Source organism: Sylvia atricapilla, chromosome 2 (genome assembly GCF_009819655.1).
Source record: "Sylvia atricapilla isolate bSylAtr1 chromosome 2, bSylAtr1.pri, whole genome shotgun sequence".
NCBI lineage: Eukaryota > Metazoa > Chordata > Aves > Passeriformes > Sylviidae > Sylvia > Sylvia atricapilla.
Genome location: NC_089141.1, coordinates 91,671,909 through 91,698,165, shown reverse-complemented (window position 1 = coordinate 91,698,165; position 26,257 = coordinate 91,671,909). Strand labels below are relative to the sequence as shown.

The window sequence follows — 26,257 nt, the reverse complement described above, 5'->3', positions numbered from 1 at the left end:
AAAGAAAGGAGAACAAAACAAGGGATTTGACAAAAAAGTAAAATGGAACCCTATTAGGTAAGTTATTGCTGAACTTTTAATATTGGTTTTTCATATCTTGCTGTACAAAAAGTCTATGATGATTCCACCTAAATGCTGATATTAGTCATCAATTTATATTTTGTCTTTATACTTTATTAAATAGGCTAAGTATATAGTTTCCTTGGAAAACTAACAGTCTCTCAAAATGTTACAGTTTTGTACTTTATTCTGTCATATGAATAGAGCTAATACTGGCTCATTTTCTAATTTGGTGATAAAGAGTTTGTTCAGCCTAAATACTACTTCTGAAATAACTATGAAGCTTAGGATCATCCATTTTTTGTTTGAGAAAAAAAGATTTTTATAATAGGAAATTTGGAAGTCATATCTCAAAAGAATTTAAGTCAGACTTTCGACAAAGAAGTTCTAGCATGTAGACTTTCAGTGTATTGGTTTCTTTTAGTGACTTTAAAATGGGGGGAAAGAAGCAAATACATTAATTTTAATCATTGCCATGATTTTTTTTTTTTTTTTTTACAAAATAAGTGCAATTCTGTCTGTCCTGTGCCTTATGATTTTGTCTTGAGTTTTAAACTCAGTCTCTTCCAGGAACACCAATAACAAGCAACTGTGGGTTTCATGAGCTGCCTCTTTTGCATACTGTTCCTCTTGCAGTTTTCAAGTAATGCTGATGTAATTAGTTGCAGATTTGTTGGAATATGGAGTTTGCTTGTAAGGAAATAACTGCTACACTTTGATATGTCGTTCTCTGATTAAAAGCACCATACATGTGATTGCTTCCAGCAAGTAACTATGCTGCAGGTGAGGGACAGATGATGCCCTCAATCCAAATGTGCATACATCCTTTTAGTCCATACATCCTCATTAACTGCAAGATTAGTCAGAGTAGGACTTTACTGAGTCCTACTGAGAGATATCTTTCTGGCAAAGTCAGTTTACTGAAATAATAATCCAAATACTGTTCACTTTTGCAGACTCGAGATTTTCACTTAAAACTTGTATTGCTCTTATAATCATGAACTTCCACCAAGTTCATGATTAGAAGAGGAATACACTCCTACAGCTGATACCTCTCTGTAGCTAGTCTTTTGCAAGTAGGCATGGATGACTCTTCAAATAACATATATTACCAGCTGAAAACTGTTAAAGATGTTATTTAAAAAAAAAATAATATTGAAACCTGGTAAATCATCCACCCATCTAGTGAGAATAGCAGAGCACAAGTCTAAACAAAAATCTAAGATTCATCATGTTGGTGAATATATTCAAATGTAGGAACCATAAGGGCTTTTTTCCTGTCTCCTACAATGTTTCTTATAGTTTCAGAAAGTTGATAAGAGATGGGAGAGCACTGAATACTTGTATCTGCAGGGTTTGATGGCAGCAGGAGCACAGTAATGTTAATGTGGAGAAAAGTCTAGACCTCTATGTTAGGTGACAAAGAAAACATGAGGGGAAAGTGCATTTCAGACTAATACTTGACAGATAAAGTAAGAATCAGTAGGAATTTTAAACAGAAATATTATGAAAAAAATGTCAGGAGACACCTTTTTTCTGCTCAGGGATATTTTTAATAGTATGGAGGCTGGACAGAGAGGGATACCCCTGCACAAAAAGATAAAGCCAGGACCTTCTGTCATGTTTAATGAAAAAGCAAATGCAAAGTGCTGCACCTTGAAAAGTACTACCTCCTACAATGAAATAAGGATCAGGTTGTCTGGGAAGAAGCCCTGGAAAAAGGGCGCTGGAGGTCCTGGGAGCTGGACAGGAGCTGGCAGTGAGCCTTGGCAGCAGAGACAGCCGACAGCATCCTGGGCTGTGTCAATCATTCCTCCTCCCAGCACTCATTGCTGGACCATGTCTAGGTACTGTGGCCAGTTTGTGCCTCCCAGTGCAGAAAGATGCTGATAACCCAGAGCAAGTTTCTCCAGCAATCACAGAATCACAGAATTATTAGGGTTGGAATTGAGCTCTGGAGATCACCCAGTCCAACTCCCTGCCAAAGCAGGGTCTCCTACAGCTGGTTACCCAGGAACATGTCCAGGTGGGTTTTGAATGTCTCCAGAGAGAAAGACTCCACAAGCCCCTTGGCCAAACTGTTCAGTGTTCTGCCATTCTCAATGTAAAGAAATTCTTCCTCAGAAGGTGGAAGGTGAAATTTCTTGTGTTTTAGTTTATGGCCACTGCTCCCTGTCCTGTCACTGAACATCACCAAAAGGAGCCTGGCACCATCCTCTTGGCACCCACCACTGAGATATTTATATGTATGGATGAGATCCCCTCCCAGTCTTCTCTAGACTAAAGAGGCCCAGCTCCTGCAGTCTCTCCTCATAAGACACACGCTCCAAACACCTTGTCATCTTTGTGGCCGTCCACTGGACCCTCTCCAGTGACTTATCTATCTTGTATTGAGGAGCCACTGGACACATGCTCAGGGCTGGAGCATTGTCCTGTGAGTCTGGGGCAGGGAGAGTTTGTCCAGTGTGGGGCAGGGCCAGTTTCAGGGGCAGTGTCCTGACATCTGGTTGAAGTTTGCTGATGCACACAGTTAAACTTGTTCTATAGACTCACATGGATCTGCTTCAACGAGGAGCTGAAGATGCCTATATATAGGAAATTAGTTCAAGGACCTTTATATAATCCAGATTATTTTGAAATAAAATATAGGGTTCTTTCCCACCCCCAAGATCAGCTAAATAAGGCACTATGAAATATCTTTTCTCTATGTAGTTTTCTGTTCAGAAACTATAGGGGTGCATTTCTCACAATGATTGGATACAGCAAACGATTGAATAAGAAATTTCTGTCTAGATAGCTGTCCCCAAAGATATACTGCATATATTCCACTACCTATTTCTGCCAATTTAGTATGATTTTCAAGCTTCATAATAGCTATCCACAATTCTTTGTAGTATTTTATTCTACAGATACAAAGAAAAAAAGGTAATTTTTTTTTCCAGGAGCCCTTCATGAATGCCCTGAAAAGATAATCAATGTACCTATGAAACAAAAGGCTTCTGCAAACAGCAATGCAAGAAAAATTCTATTTGCTCATTCTCAAATTAATTACACATGTCAAACAAATCAATAAATCTTTCGAATATCAAGAAAAAGAAGAATCCCAGCCACTTCCCCAAGAAGCTTTATGTAAAAAGTGGCACAATAATTATGTAGGTGGATTAAGATCCATGGGCAAGTGCACTGACTATTAACATCTAAAAGTGACATTTCCTTTTCAGACAAATTTAGAATGAGCTGCAAAGATGCATTTTGCAGTCAACTTGCTTGTACAAAAGCTAAATCAGGCATGCTCTTATAATTGTACCGTATGCATTTTCCATCTCAGACTTTCCATTTCAGCCTCTCCCAAGTTCAGTTATTGTGGGTAGAGCTGGCCTAATTTTTTCAATACAAAGCACATTTGCCTGAAGATCCATTTTATGAAACAGTGTCACTGAAACAATCCAATCAAATCTGGCAAAATAGACTGAACAGGGAATGAGGGCAAGGGTGGAAGGGGCGAAAATCAAACAAACATGGATATGTGCTTAATTTGACTGTTTGAAAATAAACATTTTGACTTTTCAAGACAGGTTTTATTCCAGACAAGGAAATATTAAGAACAATTCAGTGTTAGATAACTAAAAGCTAAACAAAAATAGGAAAGACCTTTTCAAATAAATAAAATATTTTTATGTAACCAGAATGGACTTATAGTTTTCATTTCATTAATTAATTTTTTTATGTTGGTCTAAATCAGATGTGTTTTTTTTTTTTTAGTTCAGGCTTTGAAAAATTTTAATGTGCTTGAGATTTATTAGATTATATTGTAGCTTTAGGAAAGCTGAGGATGTTATTGGAACTATGGATGAATGCTGTAATGTTGGTTTTAATAGCTAGTCTTTTGACCTCCATTGGTTCTTGCTGTCATTATGACAACCAAAATCAAGGAATAACTCTTTCAGAGCTGTCATAGAAGGAAAATTTTAATTTTAGAGTATTACAGGAGGACCTCTGCACCAGGGTCAGCCATAATACATCAGCCCTACAGCTAAGGCCAGGCCTCAGAGGGAGCAGAGTTAGGAAGATTGAAAGATTGAAATGGGAAAAGCACCACATTCAGCTTTGTCTTCTATGCATCAAACCTGACTATGGCAAGGAAAGAATATGCATGCATACATGTTCAACACACACACACACACACAAAAAAAAAAAAAAAAAAAAAGAAAAAGACCTTGCCAGTGCTGCATTTCACATTTCATCAGTCTTGTCACGCTGGAGTGGAGTGGAGGGAATACAGGTGGGGTCCCTCTTACTATCCCAATCCATCTGGTCTTCCAGCTCTGAACATGTCCCTGGCCCCTGAGCTCCAGTGGGGAGCAGCACTTGGGCACAGCAGATGCCTTGAGCCCTGTTCCTTGTGGAGCACGGGGCTGACAAAGCCAGGCAAGCTCAGAGGCAGCTCCAGGCACTTTGCTGTGAGCTCTTCTGCTTTGCTGGATGTGCAATCAGTCAGAGAGGGGAAGAAGAGAAGAGCTTTGTTTGGCTCTTCTCTTTGAACAAATGCATGTGCATTGTAAAAAGCTTTGGAACTCCTACAGGATGAGATCTCCTCTTGATGCCTTGCAGAAATTTAACTAAAAGGCTCTGACATGAAAACCTGGCACTTTATAGAAAATGACAACTGGTGGCTGGAGAGCCCCAAGGCTGGTAAACAATGGCCACGGGGAGGATCTGCTGGGAGGAATATTGCTACTACACTTTAATCTCAAAAGCCAGTTTGTTTCTTGTGGTAGGTGGCAAAAGAAAAGGATAAGATCAGATTCTATCTGTTGCTAGCATCATTTAGTGCAGTGATGACAGTGTTGTATAAGCTCCTGTGAAATAGTATCTAAAATAGAGACAATACTTACACTTGGTGAGCTATATCCACTCATATTTGTGGGGGAAGAAACAATACAAATGAAATTTTGTAATACCTTTCACTCCCCTAAGCTTTAAAAAGCTTTAAGTGGAGCAGTAACAAAAAAATCTCAAACAGCAACAACAAAAGCCAAACCTGCAAAAATCACTGATTTAAACCTTTCATATTTATCACTGGACTTGTGAATTTAGTGATTAATTTGATTAATTTAATAAAGTAACTTGGTCTCTCTGTGTTAGTTTAGTTTTCATCTACTTGCATGTGAAAGCCACTAGTTAAAATGAAGCTGACAATTGTTTTTTCTGTTTCTGTCAGGTGCTGAAACTAATCTGAACTTGAGAAGCAGGGAAGATCCAAATACATCAGATCCTGGATCAGAAACGCAGGATAAAAATGCAAATAACCATGGAACTCAGTCATCTAATCCATTGTCCAGTTCTGTGGCTGCTGAAAATGGAAATTCAGTATCAAATGGTAAATCTTTTTAATCCCAAAACTCTTCTAATATAAAATTGCAGAAGTGTTTCCTTGAATGAGCTTTGTAGGATATAGTCAGGCTGGAATCTTCTGAGTTGTGAAATATCTGTTTCTGGGACTGGCTTAACTTTGTATGTGTGAAATGATAAGCCTCTCTCCAATAAAAGCTGAATGTGAAGAAAATAAAACAGCCTCTGTTGAGGAATTTGTAATTACTTCAGCTCCAAGTCTATGAGCAGCTTAAGGTATGGAGGACTGAGATTTGAGATTCTGACCCTGTAATCAATACAAATCAGACAGAAAATAGAAAAGCAGGATCTCCCTTTGCTGTAGGTGCCTTACTAGTGAATGAAATATTGTTTATCATTGCAATACAAAATGGCACAAGAGTAGTGACAGAACATCTTTGAATGTTCCAAAAGCAGTAATCCTAAGAAAATTACACTTCTCTCTGTTCAGATTTTTAATAGAAGTTGCTTTTTCATTTTGTATAATGAATATAATTGCACTTATTTTTTAGTTTATTTTTGATAGGAGTAGCACCTTTTTACAGCTCTGTCCTATCAAACAGTGACCACCACAAATTTTCCACACTTAGCAAAGTTCTTAGTCTGAAAGAAACTTTATGCCAAATACATAAAGTAATCAGAATGCCTGAAATAACCTTCTACATTGCAGTGCTGAAAGTTTTGATCCTACATCACCCAAAACAGTGCCACATATAATTGCAGCAATAGACTCAATTTTGCCAAAAAGATGTGCCAAGTTCAACTTACCTCTGGTAACTTGAGAACAGTTGCAGGAAAGCCAATCCAGCTGGTGTAGTTTGTACTCCAGACTGGACCCCTGATTAACTTTGGTTCTTGTAATTCTTCCTCTGGCCCAGCTAAAGTGATGCTTCCAAACCTGGACTGAATTAAACAATTAATTAAACTGAATTAAACACTCAATGCACAAATGTGGTATCCTAATTTTTCTTAGGTGTACATAAAGGAAAGCTCTTAGTGCGTAATCAGCTACTCCATTTGTCTTTCCGAACTCTACCAAGCCTCTGCTTGACATGTCTGTGACAACGTGCTGTTGCTGGACATGGAAACTTTACTTATTTGATAAGGCCAATTATCAAAGTGCTTTTTACAGAAATAAACAGAAAATCATTGATAACCTGACTCTTAGCTCAAGGCTGTCCGGGGCAGTCGATCCTAAAGTGTATTAAAATAGTTCAAAATCAATATATTTTTCAGAACTTGCTGCTTGGCCTAGGAAAGTATTTTTATTCATTTGTGGCGGTCTGGAATTATGAAAATATTTTACGTTTTACCTTTTATTTGAATTAAAGAAATAGCACCTATTTTAGAAGGTACTTTGCATAAAATTTTGGATAATATTTTATTACTTTATTTGAGATTTATCCAAACTAAATCTATGTAAATAAATTATTAGTCTGGAAAATTATTGGGGGAAAGGGGGTTGTTTTACATTCTCAAAACCTTGGGTTTTTTTAGAGAGCAATTTATTTCAAGTATTTCTGATGCTGTTGTATTCTATAATGATACAAAGATTTTGACTTTAGAAGGCTGAAAATTGTTTTTTTATTTTTGGGATGTGTTTTTTAATATACTATTTTATACACTATTTTATACAGACAAATTTGATTGGTGAAGCAAAGATTAAGTTTTTCAATGACATTGGTTAGACTAGAGGAACATTAAGAAGAAGTCCCTCCTAGGGAAAGAATGTAAACAAATTTGGAGTTACAAAAACATGTCTTTTGTTTTCAGAAAATTCCCTGGGAAAGGAATTTCAGAAAACAAAAACATTTCATTCAACCAAAAATGGGACCTTCCAAAAGGAGAATTTTTAGTTGGAGTACAGAGAATTTAATGTAGATAAGAAAGCAATAGTGGTAACTGACATATAGTTTACAAGACTATCAGTACACTAGAGACCTTGGATGTCACACCTTTCCCCAGTATATACGTAATAGATCTTTTCCCAGCTTCAAAAAGTGATAATCCCACCTCAAAACAACACATAATTCCAATTAGTGAGAGAACAGGGTCAGATTCCCTTTGCAGGAAGCAGGAAAGAACTGAAATGCTGGACTCTCTCAGACTTGATCTGATTTCTGAGCTTCAAACAAGGGATTCACCTTTTTCACTGTCTGTGTGTTTAGAGGAAGTCCAGATGATATAGATAAAGATCCATATTTATGAATATTTTATATGAGCTTTATTCAGAACAAAGAAAATTAAAAAACTTGTCCCTAGTTACAAAGTCGTGGGAAGGCACTGTTATAAGGGAGAAACTAAAAGGAGGATTGAGGGGTTTTAAGGGGTTTTAAGCTTCGTTTTAATTCTCATTTTCCTACCCTGATTTTGATTGGTAATAAATAAATTCAATTCATTTCCCCACGCTGATTTTTCCCATGTTTTTCCCATGGCAGTAACTGGTGAGTGATCTCTCCTGCCCTTATCTGGACCCACAACCCTTTTGTTATATTTTCTCCCCTCTGTCCAGCTGAGGAGGGGAGTGATAGAGATTGGGTGGGCACCTGGCATCCTATCCAGGGTCAACCCACCACAGGAACAGCACTGTGAGGGCTGCTGTGGGAAAAATGATCTCCAGCTCTGCTAGACCCAGTACACAGACCTACCATGGTGTCTGTGATTCTGGTCTGTGAGGTGCTTAATAATGCCCATCGTGGACCCCTGTGTTTCTGCTTCTGCCTTTGCTTCCCCTCCTCCCACCTTTCAGATCCTCTGTAGTGCTATGTGAATGGTATTTCCACTGCTGCAGAAAGTGATGGGGAAGCACAAGCAATGAGCCTCACTATAGGATCACTTTGCAGAGGTGTTTGTTTCTCTTGACTACAGAAGGAGACTGCCTGGCTGTTTTACGCTGGATGAATTTAGCTGGTTTTTTACACAGCTAAATTTTGGACAGCTAATTCCCGCATCGAGAGTGCACAATAATTATAAAACTTACAAAAAACGTGTTTTATACTGAGGGGATGAAGTTTTTAATCCTGACCTAATACTGACTTCCTGTGTGACACAGAGATATTAATTTGAGAACAGAATGCTGCAGGCATTGCTTCTGCCATGAAAACAAGCCAGGGGAAGAGTAGCCAGGGATTTCTGCATTGCAGAAGGAATCCCTGGCCAGTGTATAGGCAAAATGTTATTTGCAGGCTCTTTAGTTACAATTGCTCCTTCTTGTCAACCGGCATACATATCTATGATGTTATCCCGACATGGTAAACAAGAATTGTGCTCTTTCTGTAAGCATGGAAATAGTAAATATTCAGGAAATGCATGACTTGGGTTTTTTCTTTCTTTTTTTTAGTAAAACGTATCAAGGTATTTTGAATCTTATTTTGAAATAAACCAGTGCATAAATCTCAGATTTTAAATTAGTATTCTTCTGCTTTAGGATTACCAGAGGAAAACGAATATTCCAGATTGTCGGCCAGCACTACAGCAGGCTCATCAATTCAAAGGCACAGGGAGAGCCACACTAGTCAGGTAAATATTTCATTGATTGCTTGCTAGAACCACTAAAAGAGAAAAAGATCATAGTAGGCACATATTGAAAGCTGTCTCTTGATTCAAATTTGGCTATTTAAAATCTTTTAAATATTGGCTATTGGTGTTGAAAAATACAGACTTTTTTAACAGGTTTGTATTGAGCTAAAGACAATAATGAATTTACTAACAACTTTTTGAGGGTTTTTTGCTGGAAGAATAATCATCCTGAAACGTTCTTATAGTGAATTCAAAGTTTATGAAACATACTGTGTCTGGATCTGAGGATACTATTTCCAGGCAGGAAATATATCTTTTAAGCCTGAGAGGACCAAGATGTTATCTCTCTCAAGATACTGATTCATAGCAGAAATACTTACATGAACCTTGTAGAATTAAATGCATAATTATGTCATACTTTTTTATATAAAAGCAATGAAGACTTTGAAAATGGCCTTCACAATTTTTGTACAAGTACCAATGAGTAATAAAATCAAAATATCAATTGGTTAAACAACAGTAGGTACTAAGGTACTGTGAAGCTTGTGTTGGTTCTCTTGATAATTCTAATAACTTAATTTAGAAATTGCAAAATACAATTAGTTTTGACGTGCATTAAATGAGCAAAAAATAATAAACTTTTTAATGAGATATTTTCTTACTTCTTTCTTCAATATTTTGTATCTAATGTGAACTACTTTACTTTCTAAGTAGCCAATTCTGGCATGAGGGCATTCAAAAATTTTATTATTACATTGTTTCACTTAAATGTGTTCTCCTTATGTCTTCAGTGTATTTTTCTAAAAGTGTAGTCCCAGGTAATTTTATTTAATTGAGATGGTTGTAAGGAATTTACAGTAAAGCCAAATATTGTTCAAAGAGGAAATAAGTTGGAGCTAAGAGGACTTTTCTCAATTGAAAATTTTTCTCAATTCATTAACCAATTTTGCAATTTCCAAACTATTTTACCAGAAAGTAAAAGAAGTGCTTTATCACATTAGAAGTGACTTGTCTGTGGGAGACAGCTGCCATTTCATAGCAACAAAACAGTGGCCCAAGCCAAATATTTGGCCTTTGACTGCAGCAGGAGCAAGAGTCAACCTTCGACATCATAGTTGGTGTTAACAAAACTTTGAAAAAAAATAGGTTTCAACTGGATAAACCTGTGAGCAAACTAGTACAAAAGCTTTCACTTCTTGTTTTTCTGCCTTACTGTCAGAGGCACATAACTACAGCGCTTATTCTGAGCTGAAAAATTCATCCAAGACAGCACTCAGCACTACACATATCCCTTGAGTAAGGCTGGCCAGAGCTTACTGGAGGAATATATCCATCCTGCACACCACACCTCACCATACCTCCAGACTCTCAAAAATGGACTTTGACTCTGTTGTGAAAAAAATACTTGTAGTTCTGCTGTCTCCAGATGAGCATCCTGGATGAGAATGTTTTAAGTTGTCTCTGTTATATTTTTTTATTACATCAACCAAGTATTTATTATGTATGAGTGTGGCCAAAGAGACCTTTCTAGCAAATGAAAAGTCCAAGCCCCAGACACTGCTCCAGTTACAAATCTCACACAGTGAACTGCTTTTGTCCTAAAGCGCCTCATACCTCTGTTGCTAATAAGCTTACCTGGGTCAAGACAGTCATTTTTAAATGACTACATCAGTACAGTTCAAAGAGTTAAATAAACTGGATATAGGGGAGCCCCTATCTTCATTTCTTTGCAAATGAGAACAACATTTAAATGTTTTATTTTAGAAGTAAGTTGTTAACCATTTGCAAACTTGTGGGGTTTATTTTTCCAAAAGTACTTGCCAAAACCTGGGCACAATTTCATTTCAGTATTTTGAAATGCCACTTTCCAGTAAGTTTTTAGATGTTTTGCCAATGTGTTTCAGAAATTTTTAAAATAAATTCCATTCAATATACTCAGAATTACATGCAGGGACAATCCTTAAATGCAAGCTCAGTAAGAACTTTGACAAGTTGAGAAAAGAAACCTGAAGTTCTGTGATTTTTGATAAAATTCCTTTAATTAATAAACATCTTCCAAAATGGTGTTGCCAAAAGAAAAAGGAAAAAAAGTTCTTCCCATAAATAGAAAAAAAAAAGCCCTTTAAAAAAATCTATGCTCACAGGGCTGAGAATTCATACTGTATAAACCATTCCTCACCATTGCCATAGCATACATTTGAAAATTACTTGGTTTGATTACTGTTGACATTTCTTAGCATGCTGTTAGTGACTGTAACAGTGTACAAGCTGATTGTAAAAGTCATTACCAGGCTTCACTGTAGTAACCTTATCACTTAAAATAATTCTTACACAGCTGTATGAAGTAGGGCATATTTTTTCACAGGTCTGTGAAGATACTGATCTAATTGTTCTAAAGAGAAAAATGTAGGTGCTTGGATATATTGGCAGACACTGTCACTTCAGCTAAAGGAAATTGGTTCACCAGCTTTCAGGGGCTTCCAGCATTTATGGGTTCTTTAATATCTCCCTGCTAGTTCCTTACTGAAGTGACTGTGAAGGTTAGTGAATTTCATTTTTGTCACAGGGTCTCAAGGCTCATATACATTCCATTAAGTTTAGACATTGTGGCTGTGGTACCATTGTGTTGTCACATCAGGTGCTAATTACCTGCATCTCTGCCTGACACATCCTGCACAGCAAATCTACACACTCCAGAGATAATTCTTCAGGTCAGTGTCTGTCAACAGGTAGTATATGGATCAATATTTCAACAAACTTTTTTGAAAGTCGTTACCAAACGTAAAACATCATCCAGATGATTATCCTAAAACAAAGTCTGCTGCAAAAAAGAAAAAGGTTCACTGTTGGCCATAAATGCTCATTTTCTAGTGAAGTGCTTACATAGAGGGCAATTTTTACTGAATGAAAAAGGAGAACATTTGGAAAATTCAAATTCAAACTAACAAAATATTTCTCATTAGAAAGTTATAGAATATAATTCTACCTTATTCTTTTAGAAAAAGTAGAAGAGTATTAAAGTTTAATTTTTGTCTCCCCAGGAATGAAAGAACATCCATCAAAAGAAATAAGCCTCTTGCATATCAAAAGGACAAAAAACTGTGGGTTTTTAAAGTACTGCCTTTTTTCATAGTGTTTTTTGGCTTTATAGCTATAGATTTCCAAGTGTTTTTATCAAGAGGTTGCAAAATATCACATAAAAACAGAAAGAACCTAACATCTGTTATAGCACTGTAACTTCCTCTTCATTCTCTGTGAAGATGAAAATTAAATCATGAATTTGGGATGAAACCAGTTATTAAAAAGTTTCATGTGCTTTAGTTTGTTCAGACAGTAAATCTTCTGGAAACTCTGCTAGCAAAGCTACGCATTTTCTCTTCCCCAACCCAGCACACTAGTTTCCCTGTGTTTTGTGCTTTCCTTGTAAACCAAAACATTCTAGTTAAGGAAATATTCAAAATTGTAAACCAAAAATCTACAGCAGAATGGTACTGCAAGAAGTAATATCCTAATCTACCCTTACAAAAAACTTTACTCTTAGCACCTGTGCCTCTAACTCAAATCATACAGAAAGTTCTTCGGTAGCCTCTTGCTCCTCAAACAACAGAAAACAAGGAATCTTCCTTTTTCAGGCCTGATTTTATATTACAGATTAAAAATTATTTAAATAATTATTATTTCAAATTATTGCAGTGATTTTTTTAAACAGTTTGGCAGTTCCAAATGTGCCTGGTTCTGTAAGTCTCAAAATCTTATGCCATAATTTCCTTCCAGAGGCAAAAACCTCACCAAAATGAAAGAGGTGCTTCTTCCAGTCATTTTTGCCATAAACTTGCTTAGGTAGGAAATTCTGATATGACTAAGAGTTATTTCTATTCAGTCATGCTTTAGGAAGTGATCCCAAAGCATTCTGGCTACTGCACAAATGTTGAAATTGCTTAGCTGGGTCTAAAATCCAAAACCTCCTCTAAAATAAAAAGCTGTATAAAGTATTGTTCCTGTGCTCTTTTTCTTTTACACAAAGTATTTCTCAGTTCCTTAACCAGTCCAGTGGGCTCTCTTCAGAATATTTTTAGTGATTCCTCTGTTCTCAACAGCTGCTATGAGTGTCAATGTTTAAAAGAGCATAAGGGCCATTGAAATATATAAATTCTTTGGAATGTCAGCAACAGCAGCAAGATGAAATACAGTCAATAAAAGGAAACCTCTATATTTGTACCTCACACAAAAGTTAAGTGGCCCTGTTTCTTTTTCACAGATCCAGGACTGTGAGGTTTCTTGGGGGTTTGGGTTTTTTTTCAATGATATTTTAAAGTTGTCATAACCATTCACTATGAAGTGGGAAGTGGTGTGAGAAAGATCTAGTGGAATCAAGAAAAGAAGACCAGCTAAAATATTCCCTTTTTTCTTATGTGGGCAGCAAGAAGCAACATGGTCTGTCTGTAACAGGATGAGATGGACAACCTGAAGATAATGAACAGATGGGAAATGAGGGACAGATTACAGACAGATAATAAGCATGTGTTGGGGGCGGGAGTGGGGAGCAAACCAGGCACAGATAATGGATGATTCTAAGAAGTAAATCTGGAAAAAAGCATGAAATAACTGAGAAAGAAGGTAAATAATGAAATGGATTAAGAGATTTGGAAAGATAAAAGATAGAAGAGTCAGAGAGAAGGAATCAACCCAAAGGGTGATGGAAAAAAAAAAGCTAAAAGGAAGATACAAACAGGAGGAAAAGAACCAAGAACAGAGCAGAGGGTGATGCAGTATAAAGAGAGGGACTAAGGAGGAAAAAAGTAGAAAGTCTATGTGATGTTCCAGATATGATACTCAACTTCATGCACATATCAATGTGATCTTCTATGTACGCTAAAATAAAAATAATTATAATGATTGCCTACATATGTAGGGTTGCTTTCTGTGCAAGTTAGGTCTTACCCATAGTCTCCTGGCAATTCAGTTGTCCCAGATAAAGGTATCAAATTTTCTATTGATAGATGTCAAACCTCTGTCCAGTTTAGCTTTGAATGGCTGAATATTTGCTTATTTGTAATCAGATGATGTTACATGCATTCAATCCTATGGAAATGCTTCCAGAACAAGACACAAATAAGCAAGCAGCTTGCCATCCTGGTAGGTTAAGTAATATCAGACATATGACATACCCTGGTGTAGGATTTTGGGTACCCACTTCTGAAATATGCTTTATCAGTCATGTGTTCAAAGAGGTGAGATAAAAAATCATAGTTATTTTTTCACATATGGTTATATTAGAAAATCTGCAGTCTTATCTCTTTTACTTTGTTTAAACCCCATGGTGAAGATTGGCAGATTGCAGTAATATAGGAGCCAACATCTGACAATGTTAAATTGGAAATGTCTTTTCATATTCGTGTAGTATGTATTTATTGTTTCATTACAGCTTAAGCCATAGCTCTTATTTCATGAAATCTCATTGCTTACAGCAGTCTCTTGCCTCAGAAAGAGCTGCATATTCATTATGGTTTCAAGGGTCTTCTTTGTTCCTACAGATTTAATATTTGTTGCCAATCACCTCTTTTGTTGACTGCTCAAAAGTTTTAAAAAAATGAATAGTCAAGAATGTGTTGCAGTGTGTTGCTATCCCCCCACCCTTTGTCACAGTTCTAAACACTGGGCTCTAACATTCACTATTATTGTCTATCATGTTTGTCTGTTAGCTGGAAATAATCTTTGATCATCCTGAAGCAAGAAGTGGCAATCAAACAGATCTGGTGTAACAAAAAACCACCAACACCTTTGTAAACATGTAACATGTAAGAGGAGACACAGAATATATTATCATTGATCTGAATTAGTACATCCCCCTGCTTTGTGTTTTGTTTATTGCTTTGAGAGTAACGCAAAGAATATTCTTTGTAATGTCACACACAGAGACAAAAATCAGGTCCTATAACACATTGTGGCTTTATTTTTAGAAGACTTACAGTCAAAAGCATGTGCCTTATAGATTAAATGCTATGAGATAATGCACAGTATAAATGAATCAGCAAATACATTGTCTCGTGTTTATGTTGAAGGGCTCTTGGAGGGCTGATGGCCCTGTGCTAAGCAGGTATATCCCAGATCTGACTGCTGTGATCTCTATAAGTGAAAGTCCAGATCCTCTTCTTTGAACCAGTGGATGTCACAGCCAGCTCCCTACACATTCCAGGCCCCTTTTCTGTCTCCAGTGCTTCATCCTCACTGCATTTGCCCCTGGTAAATGAGACTGTAGAAGGGAAGGAGACAAAACCTCCTGAGTATCCCCAGACCCTCCCTAAGCTCTGGTGTTTGGATAAAGGGTGTAATGATCCCTTTTGGGCTGCCACAATGGCCAGTGACTCACCTTAAAAGGCTGCTTCAAATTTGAATTCCACAGGAGTGTGGCCCACCACCCCAGTGACAGTACCTGTGGAGAGTGACTTGGAAGTTCCAGGTGTGGGAGGGAATGAATGAGTTCCTCTGCCCTTCATTCTCTTGCTGTCACATGCTGCTGCATGGAGAAAGCAGAGATTGCTAACAGACCCTAAATTAAATGATGTTTTCCTCTAACATTGTTTGACCATAAGTGTACTACACTTAGTGTAGTGCTTTTATACAACAAAAGATGATACACCACTATAGCAAATACAAGTTGATGGCTTTTGTTATTGCTTTGAAAGCATTGTGGCAAACATAGTCCCTATCTAGTCAAATAAAATATCTCCATTAATGCCATTAAAAGGCGGTGATCAATTAAGTAGCAACATGATTTAGTTTGTCAGACATTTCTTTTTTTTTAGATTAGGTGCAAAGCAGTTATTAGCATTGTTAGATGAGCTGTTTTAAAAACATCAGTGGTAAATGGTTTGTTTTTAGAACTCATCTTGAGAAAGACACAGTTGCTATCTGAACATATTCTTTTTCTTAAGCATCAGAGGCTAGGAGAATGTCTTGAAGGTTTTAGAGAACATTGCATAATTAGTTTATCTGGGGATACATATTACTTTAGAGGAAAAAAACCCAAATTCAATATTTGTTGATGGTTGATATTTTAGTCACTCTGGGAATGTGTCACCTTTTAGTTGACATCAGAAATCTAGAGTTGAAAAACACTCAGCCAAAAAAAAAAAAAAAAAAAAAAAAAAAACAAATTAAAAATTGAAATCCACAAGATCCAAATAAGGAAAGTACACCCTTGTTTTGAATGTACAGACTTTTCCAACTCTACTCCCAGCTCAGATAATCAGTGTGCCTGGTGTATGCTGTCATATATTATTGAATATTGTCCACCTTGTCTTAATATTTTCTACCAGATTGCAAGTTACAGTTGTAGTCAGGATTTGTATGCTTATTTTATTTTGCAAAGATATATTATCTTTCTTTGATTGCTGAGATACTTCCAGTGTGTATGGAAGATGACTAACATAATTCATTGAAAAGATTGTGATACAAATATTGATATATTTTTGATAATATTGATATAACTACTTGACCAAAACATACAAAATTATGGAAGATGGGTCCTGCTTTTGTGACTAAAATCTATTACTTCAAAAAATTATAATTAAAAAACCCCAGTCCAAACCAAATTATCACCTCCCTCCCCTTCAAATAAAAAAAACACTAAAACTAAACAAACAAAAAAACAAACAAAAAATTGAAGAAAGCAAATAAACGAAAAAAAAAAAAAAAAAATACTATGGGAAACCACAACAGTACGGCAGAAAATCAGACAACTTCCACCTGAAATTGAATTGCAATTGGATAAATTGGATAAAGAATGTTAAATATCCTGCCTGAGGCACAGTATAGATGTGTGTAGCCCAAGATTCTCTTTCTAATAAAAACCAAGAAGTATCTGCTACGCAAGGTAAAGTCAGAGATGCAAGATGTCCCTTTTGCAGGTGTGATCTCTCAGTTTTCTGTGGCTTGTGAAGGGCTTCCAGAGGCAGAGTTCATTTAGTAGATTATTCTTTTTTCATTGATTCTTCTTGAAAATCCTCTCAGAAAGTGAAACTTTCAGTGGAAGGCAAACAGTGGAATTAATTTTTTTGGATGACGTTTGAGATCTTTCCAGGTCCCATGTGATAGCAAAGGGACTGGGCAGTCAAAGATGCCTGTGTCTGCATGATCTCTGACATGAGACTATCCTGCTTCCAGCATCATTCCACAACTGATGTTTGGAAGAAAATTGAATCTGTCCCTTGAAAAAAATATCTACGGGATAGCTATAAATTGTTTGTCAGAAGAGAAAACATTTCTGCCTGAATCATGTGGCAATGCATATTTGTTAATGAATGCTGTCCCTTTTAAATTTTATTTTAAATACAAAGTTACTTTTAAGATTATCCCAAATTTTATAGGTCAGCCAAGTTATTACTTCTTTTGGTATGTCACCTATAAAACAACACTCCTTCTACAAAAAGTTTCTTTTTTGATTTAATTAGAAATTTTAACAGAGAAAAAAATATTTTCCTGTTAGGAAAAAGAAAATGTATTGCATTTTCTATTACAGATCTCATTAATGTTTTGCTGGCATACCTCTTCCAGAGAAATTCTAGATTTGTGCCACACAGCTCTTGTCTTCTTTGTCATTTTCTCTTTTCCAATAAACCCATTTGACATCCATTCAGAGCTTTGCTTTTGGACATTGTAAAGCTGCCCTAACACAAAGAAAAATCATCAGCAGTTTAAAAGAACAATTAGCTAAAATCACTTTATTTTTGTATATCACATATCAAGTTATTACATTCAGTGGGTCTGCTTTTGCAAAAAAAATGCCTGTTCCAGCACTCACATGACAATTACATGAATCAGTTTGGATCCCACAGTTACATTTCTATTTGAAGATTTTAACTGGAATTTTGAAGCATGTAAGCTCACTTATCACAGCTGCTCTCTGCTCCGTGCTGGAGTCATTCAGGGCCAACGCAGGTTTCCCAATCAAACACGAATTTACACATTGATTTGATTTATGTTGAACGCTCTACCTAGGCTTCCTAACACATACTTGGCGTACTGTGTGCTTTCCCCTTATATATTTAAAATAATATTGTATCTGTAAATAACATGTAGACTAACAGATTTTTAATTTTCCTTGATTCAGTAGTCGGTAGAAAAACAATTCTTTCTTGTTTTCTGCTCTTTTTTTAGCATTACAAAAAACCCCAAACATATCTGTTGGTACCTAAAGGGTCAGGATTTTTAGAGAGGTTGCAATGTGCCTGTTCTGGAGTTTGGAAATAAAGCTGTGACACGCATGTTTTGAAAGAGTCAGTGTAGAGGCTTATCAAATTTTTAAAAAATAAATTAAAACCTTGTTAAAATTTGTTAGAAACATTTTTTTGAGAGTTGCATACTCTCAAATCAAAATATATTGAATCAAAATATATTGCTCTTGCTAATAATTGCGTGCAGTAAGAAATATTTTCTGATTTATTGAATGAAATGGTGTCTAGTTTTGAAACAAGAGGTGAGAACATCCTTATCATTACTGTCTTTACTGTCTTTAAAACTGAGGATCGACAGAAGATCCATCGGGGTCTGTGAACTGGTTTTGAGGGCTATAATGAAGTTAACTGTGAGCCACCTAATGGCTGAAGGTTATTTGGCTTTCATATTTAGCCTACAAACTGAAAGAGATTGTAAACCAGGGCTTTATCAAGGCAGTTTCGTTTCTAAAATAATTACGATAATTTATCATCAATATTATACATTTATTTAGTATATAATACACTTTAGATCCTAAAAAAGTTTAGAAGGGTAAAATCATTACTCTCTGAACTCAGCCCTCCCATGGATTCCATGATAGGACCTCCACTAATGGAAGATAAAAATTAGTGATGTAATAATTAATTGTGAGCATTTACTGAAAGTTACTTTAAAGCACCAACGCTGATAAATCTATTGAACAAAAAAACTTGCTTTTTTTGTCCAAACAAAAAATATGTACCAGCCACAAAATGCAAATGTCTCAGGAACACAGGTTTATATGCTTTTGCATGTTATTAAATTGTTCTGTGATTTTCTGCTACGCTTATATGTCTATAAGCAGGAATCCCACTTAAAGAATCAACAACAAAAAAAAACTGTAATAAAATATGAAGTGCTACATTTTTTGCAAAGAAAACTATTTATATGTTTTAAATAACACATAATTATCATATGTCATTGAATACATAATTTCTGGTGAATATTAGTAAAAAACATTACACTCGCAGATGAAAAAATACTAGAGTAGTATACACATATTTTTTTAAAGGGTAAATCCTACATTTGTTCAGTGAGGGAGACAAATGAGGTGAAATACTGAAAAGAATCTACCAATAATAAATCTCTGTTTGTCACTTTTAATCGTAGGCTGATGATAGGCATTTGACACACAAACAGAGATTATAAGTTCTTTGTTTCTGATTGTTACAAAGCATCCTCTGTAAAGTTATGGTGTTCGGTCTTTAAATGCAGAATGAATTTCTTGAGATTCTAGAGCCAAATCTCAAAATTACTCAAAGTTAATTTTAAATGTGCCAGTTAGTCATTTTATCTGGCATACTTTTTGTCACAAATTATTTAAAATATGAAACCTTTTACATTCTATAATTTTATAATTGCTGAATTTTCAACTTGCATATGAAATAGACTGTAATTAAAATAATATATTGACTACTTTATAGCAACCCAGCTTGATTCTAAGGCAAAGTTGAAATCCAGTATGTCTGCTTTAGCCTGTGAAGTGAAATCTAGGCAGAATTTCCAAGCCTAAATCCAGAAGGCAGTTCAGAGCCTTCCAAACAACTTCCAATGACTATGTAATACTCAAATATGTATAGAAAAAATTGTGCTCTAAGACTTTCATGAGTGTCAGCATATAACCCAAGTGCTCTGTCTCCAGTGGTTTTTTGTGCATTAAAACCACAGAGATGCTCTTGAAGGATTTCCTTTAGCACACTAATCTGACAGCACAAAGCACAGGAGTCAGGGTCCTTCTGCTCCGCACTCAGAGTTCACCCCTTTTTGTTGGGCTGTCCTCTCAGCCTGTGGGAACTTGCTCTCTTCCTTAACCTGAAAGAATTGTGGTGGGTTGACCCTGCCTGGACACCAAGTGCCCACCAAGTTGCTCTATCACTCCCCCTGCAACAGGACGGGGAAAAAATGAGCTGGTAAAAAACTTCTTGGGTCAAGATAGAGGCAGTTTACTAAAGCAAAAGTGAAGGTTGTGCACATGCAAGCAGCAAAGGAAAAAGAAAACAACAAAGAGAAAGACTTTATTCTATACTTCTGATCAGCAAGCAATGTCTGTCCACTTCCTGAGAAGCAGGGCTTCAGCATATGTGGAGGTTGTTCTGCAAGGCAAACTTTGTAAATAATGCATGTCCCCCCTTCCTCCTCCTTTTTCTTATAGGTGTACAGATCTCATATGGTATGAAATATCCCTTTGATCATTTTGGGTTGACTGGCCAAGTTGCATCCACTCACAAAATGTTGTCCACCCCTAGACTACTGATCAGGTGGGAATGTTGGAGAGACAGCACTGAGGCTGTGCCAGCTCTGCTCAGCAACAGCCAAAACAGTGGAGTGTTATCAGCTCCTTTCTAGCTCCCAATGCAAAGAGGAAAATCATTTTCATCTCAGTTAGGATCAACACAAAGTAGCTGAATCCACATCTTATTTCCCAATATGCTCTAACTTCTAGAGAATGATGCAAGTGCTTCCATACATATGATGAAATCGAGTTATTGCTGTTCTGTTACCACCCAAAATCCCTAAGGCCAGAAGGAGAGAATTTGCTTTTACAGCCTGAGAGTTTGGGCTGTGAAGTAGAAAGAATGAATCCTGAAAGCTCCTCCCATTATAAATTTATTTTGTTCATCTTGCCATATTTTGCAGTGGAGAACGTGGATCTGGTTTATCTGGAACTTTATTTAAGTTTCCAGTTAATAGCTGTGGTAACTCCACAAGTTCTTCTTTTGTGTGTGACTTTGATACTTGAGCTTTTCTTGTTTGCTCATAAACAGCTCTGGATACTAAACACAGGGATGGTGTTTCCACCGAATAGCAGAGCTGTTAAATGCCAAGTATTCAAATACTGGTTTTTTTGTGGGTCTAGCCCAAATGCTGTGTTTATCATGTCTGATGGACCATTGACTTTGAGTACGAAAATCCTGGTCTACAGTTGTTCTTGCTGATACAGTTGGTGGAATTTGTTTGTTTAGTGTTCATTGAAAAGATCAGCAGTCTTAAAGTAATTAATTCCTACACATATCATTCACCCTTCACAAAATACCTGCTCAGGATATAGAATAATAATGAATAAGCATAGCTTACTGTTTTAGGTTGTGCTCCATGTAAAATTATTCAGCCAACCTTTTCTATAATGAATATGTATAATAGATCTTTAGCTCATCGCAGATCTAATCATAAATGGAAAATAGAAAAGATATGTTATTCAAATAGATCTAATTAAATTAATTGGTTCATTTAGAGCTCTGCCACTTCCTATGCATTTTCCCCCATGTCATTTTGACTGCTGTTTCATCTCATGTCCTTTATCTAGGCTGTTTTCCAGTTTATTTGCCAGATCAGTTTCATTGTGAATAAATGTTTAAGATACTTTTTCGTCTCTGTTTTAGAAAATATGATAAAATATGTACACTTATTTGTGAACTAGACCAACTTTTGTCCACTATGCACTGGAAAATGAGCTCTAACTGATGACTGCTTGCATAAGCAGGGCCAGTACAATAAGGCTTCCTCAATGCCTATAAGCTATAAACAAGATGCATTTGTCAATTCCATGCCCAGGCAAAATGTACTCACTTCTCACCTGCACCTATGTGTCTTTATGTTCCTTGGAATGGCAGAAGCACTGTCTCTTTTCAAATACTCTGTCCATCTCTCAATCTGACAATTCTTCCAGAATTCATTAGTCATGCTATCAAACTTTTGTCACCAGAGCACATCCAATTACACAGTTTCAAAATAATCCACTTCTTTGTAACTACATTTATCCTCCAGTGTTCAGGCATGTCTTTGATCAATAATCTCTGAAACTCTTTCATGTGAAACTCTTGCCATGGCAGTCTAACAAAGCTTGGTCCTTGTGTGTTCCAGCATCTCTCTGAGAAACATGCCTAGTGCAGATTCATGAAATATTTGAAATTTAGGTACAAATAAGGTATCCAAATTGGGAAGACTGTATTCCAATCTTTGCATTTCTAAAATGGATTATGCTTATAATCTAAACCCACAAAAAACTACAGAAACTGGTCAGGAGTGGGTAAGATGTGGTGACTCACAAACTATCCAGCTGTTCTACAGGATAAAGTCACCTGACCTGTCCTTCACATGGTTTCCAAGTGAAAACCATTGTCTTCTAGTCTTCTATAAACACTGAAAAAAAAAAGAAAAGGTAGCATGCTTTTTTTATCTGGTATCCTTCTAGCAATATATGTGAAACATTTTATTTTCATCTGAGTTGCTGAAATGCCCTTTGTGTGGATCTTGTGATGCATTTCGTGTAAATATAAGAGCAAAGATATTTTTAATTTTAAAGTGATATGCAATTGAGATATACTTTAATGAATTCTTTCAAACATTTTCATTTTTATTCTTTAAAAAAAATGGAACTCTAAACTGTTCTTTGTTATATGTGTTATTAAGATATATTATAGTTTAACACATTTTTCTTTGAAATATCAACCAAGCAGAAATTAAGTAAATTCCCTGGACATATTCAGGCATATCCATATAAGGGCTCATTCATTCTCTGACAGCATGTGCATATGAAATGTTTGACTTGCACAGAACACATTTGAAGTAGCAGTGTAAAGCCCAGTAAGCCTCTGTATCCAGCCACTTGCTATTCCATGAAGGAGCAGCAGGAGCCACAGGAATAATCCACAGGTAGTTCTTCTGCCCCAGGAACCCCACTGTGTATCAGTGACAAAAATGCCCTTTGTGTCACTCAGCTTTCCTTACAACTGGATCTAATCATGTGTGGGGTGTCTCATGAGCACTGCACATCATTTCCTTTTTCCGAACTAACATGCAGCCATCCCTCATTATGACAAGTAGAAATGTAACCTTAACGTGAGGCCATTGTGTGAGATGAAATGTGGGTATTTTAGTCAAGCCGTAGGTGCTTCTTACAGGTGCTCCTGCAGGGTTCTTAAGAAAGAAGGTAAAAGGATAAGGGTTGTGGGCTATTAGATGTTATGATGGGCTTGTTTCATATTTCCTAGTTAAGCCTCTCCTGCTACAGAATGCACCCAAGCCAATAGATCTCACTACTTGCTCTAGGGGCTGCTGTACTGTATAGGTGTCAAGTAAGTATTAAAGGATTGTGAGATGGACTTCACTCCTTCATGGACTTGTGCTGCCATGAGGGCTTCAAACTGACTTGAACAAAATATATAATTGCTTCAAAAGAAGAGTTAAATGGAAGGGAACAGTTTCTTCTAGGTGGATTATGAATCTAGCACAGAACTATGGCTACTTCAGAATGAATTTATAAATAGATTCAGGCCAACTGGAACTACAGTTAAAGTTGTTAATGTATAGTCTGGAGGAAGACAGAGACTGGCCCCTGATGCTGAGGAAAACACCTGTCTGACAAGTAACTTTACTGATTCTAATATGGAACAAAGGTTATGGTTTCTTGGTCATGGCTATTTGGATATTTACATTTAGAGAAAAAAGCTTGCTACTCCTGCAGCAGCTGTAGGAAGTCTGCTTTGCGTGTTTTAGAGAATTGTTTTAGAGAACTCTGATGACAGGGGAGTTTTTTCTGTTTGTTTCATTTATAGCAGTTGATTCATACAACTTCAGACATTGTGACTTCAGACTGAATTTCAGACATGAGATTGCAATAAGGCAATTCTAAATCACTAATGTTCTTTATTTTCAGGGTAAGGAGTTTAAAACCTTTTTGGAGGACCAGTTTGCTTCAAACTATTAAAAGGCTTATTTGATTTGTTTTCTTTATCCACCATTATTGTTATTGTTATTATTTTCTTCTCACAGGTTATTCATCAGCTTAGACTTTCTGAGAATGAGAGTGTGGCTTTACAAGAGCTTCTAGACTGGAGGAGAAAGCTGTGCGAAGAGAGAGAAGACTGGCAGCAAATATTGCACAACACTGAGCAAAGAATCACAGCCCCACCTCCACCCCCTTGTAAGAAGCCGACGCTGCTGAAGAAGGTAGAAGATACCTCCTGCAACAGACTCTCTTCAGGCATATGGGACACCACCATATGATTCAGATGTGTGTTTGCAGACTGTTAGGAATGGAACCATCTCATTACTTAAATCTGCACAATCAGCAAGTTTTCTTCCCTTCACAAAAAGTGGAGGGATTTTTTACAAGCACTAATTCAATAGCACAGGATGGAGGAGCTGTTTAGATTTGTCACGTGTGTGTGTGTGTACATGTGTGTGTTTGTTCTTTTCATATATATACATGTATACATATATGTGTGCACTAGCAAGTATATATATGTGTGCATGTATATATATATATGGAGACAAACTGCACTATAAGTACTTGGTTTGAAAGTACAAAACTGTCACTTAGAGTTCTCCCATGGACAGGGAAGAATATATGTCAAGCAAATAATGAGGGGGAGAAGTGACTGACAGACATTTTGGAGAAATCAAGAGAGTCTGTGTGCACACTGTACAGCTGTTTTATACAGTACAAAAATATGTTTCTTGTTCCCTAATGAATGGGTTTATTATATTACATGTATACATATATATATATTTCTTTCTAGATGTCTGTGTTCCATGGAGATTATTTACATGTTTATTTCTGGTGTTTTATAACTTCATGCAATTGGTGCTGTCACTCTTTCTTCAAAATACAGGTAATAAATTCAGTATTTGCATTTTTCTTTCATAGATTATCTTCAACAACATACCAAACAGTTTCAAAACTGTGTTATTTTTTTCAGAACTGGCAATATCTGTTCTAAAATCCAACCTTGAAATTCTTGCAAAGCTCCTGTGTGCAGGAGTGATTTGGTGCTGTTCACAGTCATGAATTAGAGATCATTACTTCTTTTTGATGGACCTGCATTTCTGACAGTCTGAACTGTGAATTTTGAAGTTACATCTCAAATCTTATTTCATTCTGGGCTATGTGAAATAATGAGGCATTCATTTATATTATAAGTGTGGTTTGAAATTCATACCTGATTATGCATAAGGTCAGGTGTCAGTGGAAAGATATGTAATGGTAATGAGGTATGAAAAATAGGTCTGTGATTTACTGTTACAAGCCAGAAGGCTTTGTAGAGATGGGTATATCAAAGTATTATGTCCTTATTATGGTAGCACAGTGATGCATTTATACTTCAAATTTCATGTAATGAAATGGTTTCAGAAATTGCAGCATTCTAGTTTAGTGTACATGAGTTCTGAGCAGTAATGTTAATTTATGAAAAACATACTGCTGGGAAATTGTTAGTTATTGCCCAGTAGTCTTTGAAATACTGCTTTGCTACTAAAAGGTGCAATTTATATATATCTTTAAAAGTACTTTTCCTGGGCTACTAATTCTAAGTTCTTGGAGTATGTAGAGCCAGTGTGAAACCCTTTTCTTGGTTGTTTGTCCCATTCTCTATTGAAATTCAGGAAAAAGTGTTTCCAGTTTTGCAAGTGGATATAAAACAAATATTTTCAAATATAAGCTAGGTCTAAAATGGTGTGCTCACTCTTAGTTGGAAGTTTTTGGAAAAGGAAAAAAAATCCCTTTTTTTCCATAGGGATGTGGCTTTTTTCGTCATGTTTGACAGAAGTTTCAAGCAAGCTGAATAGCAAAAAGCAATCACATGCTTATTTGTTTGTTTATGCAAAGAAGCAGCAAAACTCAAATTGTTCCCGTGAGTATCATCAAGCTGTTGGCAGAATTAAGCACCTTCTCTTGCTGAAGATTAAAATAGACATTTTGAGTGGACAAGGAAAGGAAGACACCAAGCTGGCTCAGAATTTTACCTCCTTACCACTGTTAGCTTCACAGAAGTCCTTTATGTAAGATTATCCTTTTCTATTTCATGGAGAATGAGGAACCCTAGACTCCAAATCTTACCTTTGACTGATGTAAATGCCCACAGATAATGACTTTACCCAGGAGGGGCAGGTAACCCCTGTGAGGGAGGTTATGCAGAAAACAACCCTCACCTGCTACACAATTATGTCAGAATGAGGCTGCGCCTGGAAGAATTGAGGTTTCTGGTTTTTTGCTCAGATAACCAGGGACACAGAAATCCCACTGTGAGTGCAA

General features: G+C 36.5%; 1 protein-coding gene across 1 annotated transcript in view; it reads left to right on the top strand.

The window, feature by feature from the left end:
• Window positions 1-25,697, top strand: part of MYO16 (myosin XVI) — a 267,582-nt gene extending 241,885 nt beyond the window's left edge. The window contains exons 32-34 of the mRNA XM_066313833.1: window positions 5,282-5,440; window positions 8,879-8,970; window positions 23,998-25,697. Of these exons, the coding sequence (XP_066169930.1) occupies window positions 5,282-5,440; window positions 8,879-8,970; window positions 23,998-24,231 (485 nt within the window). The 3' untranslated portion in view covers window positions 24,232-25,697. The remainder of the gene's footprint in view (window positions 1-5,281; window positions 5,441-8,878; window positions 8,971-23,997) is intronic.
• Window positions 25,698-26,257: the final 560 nt, after the last annotated feature.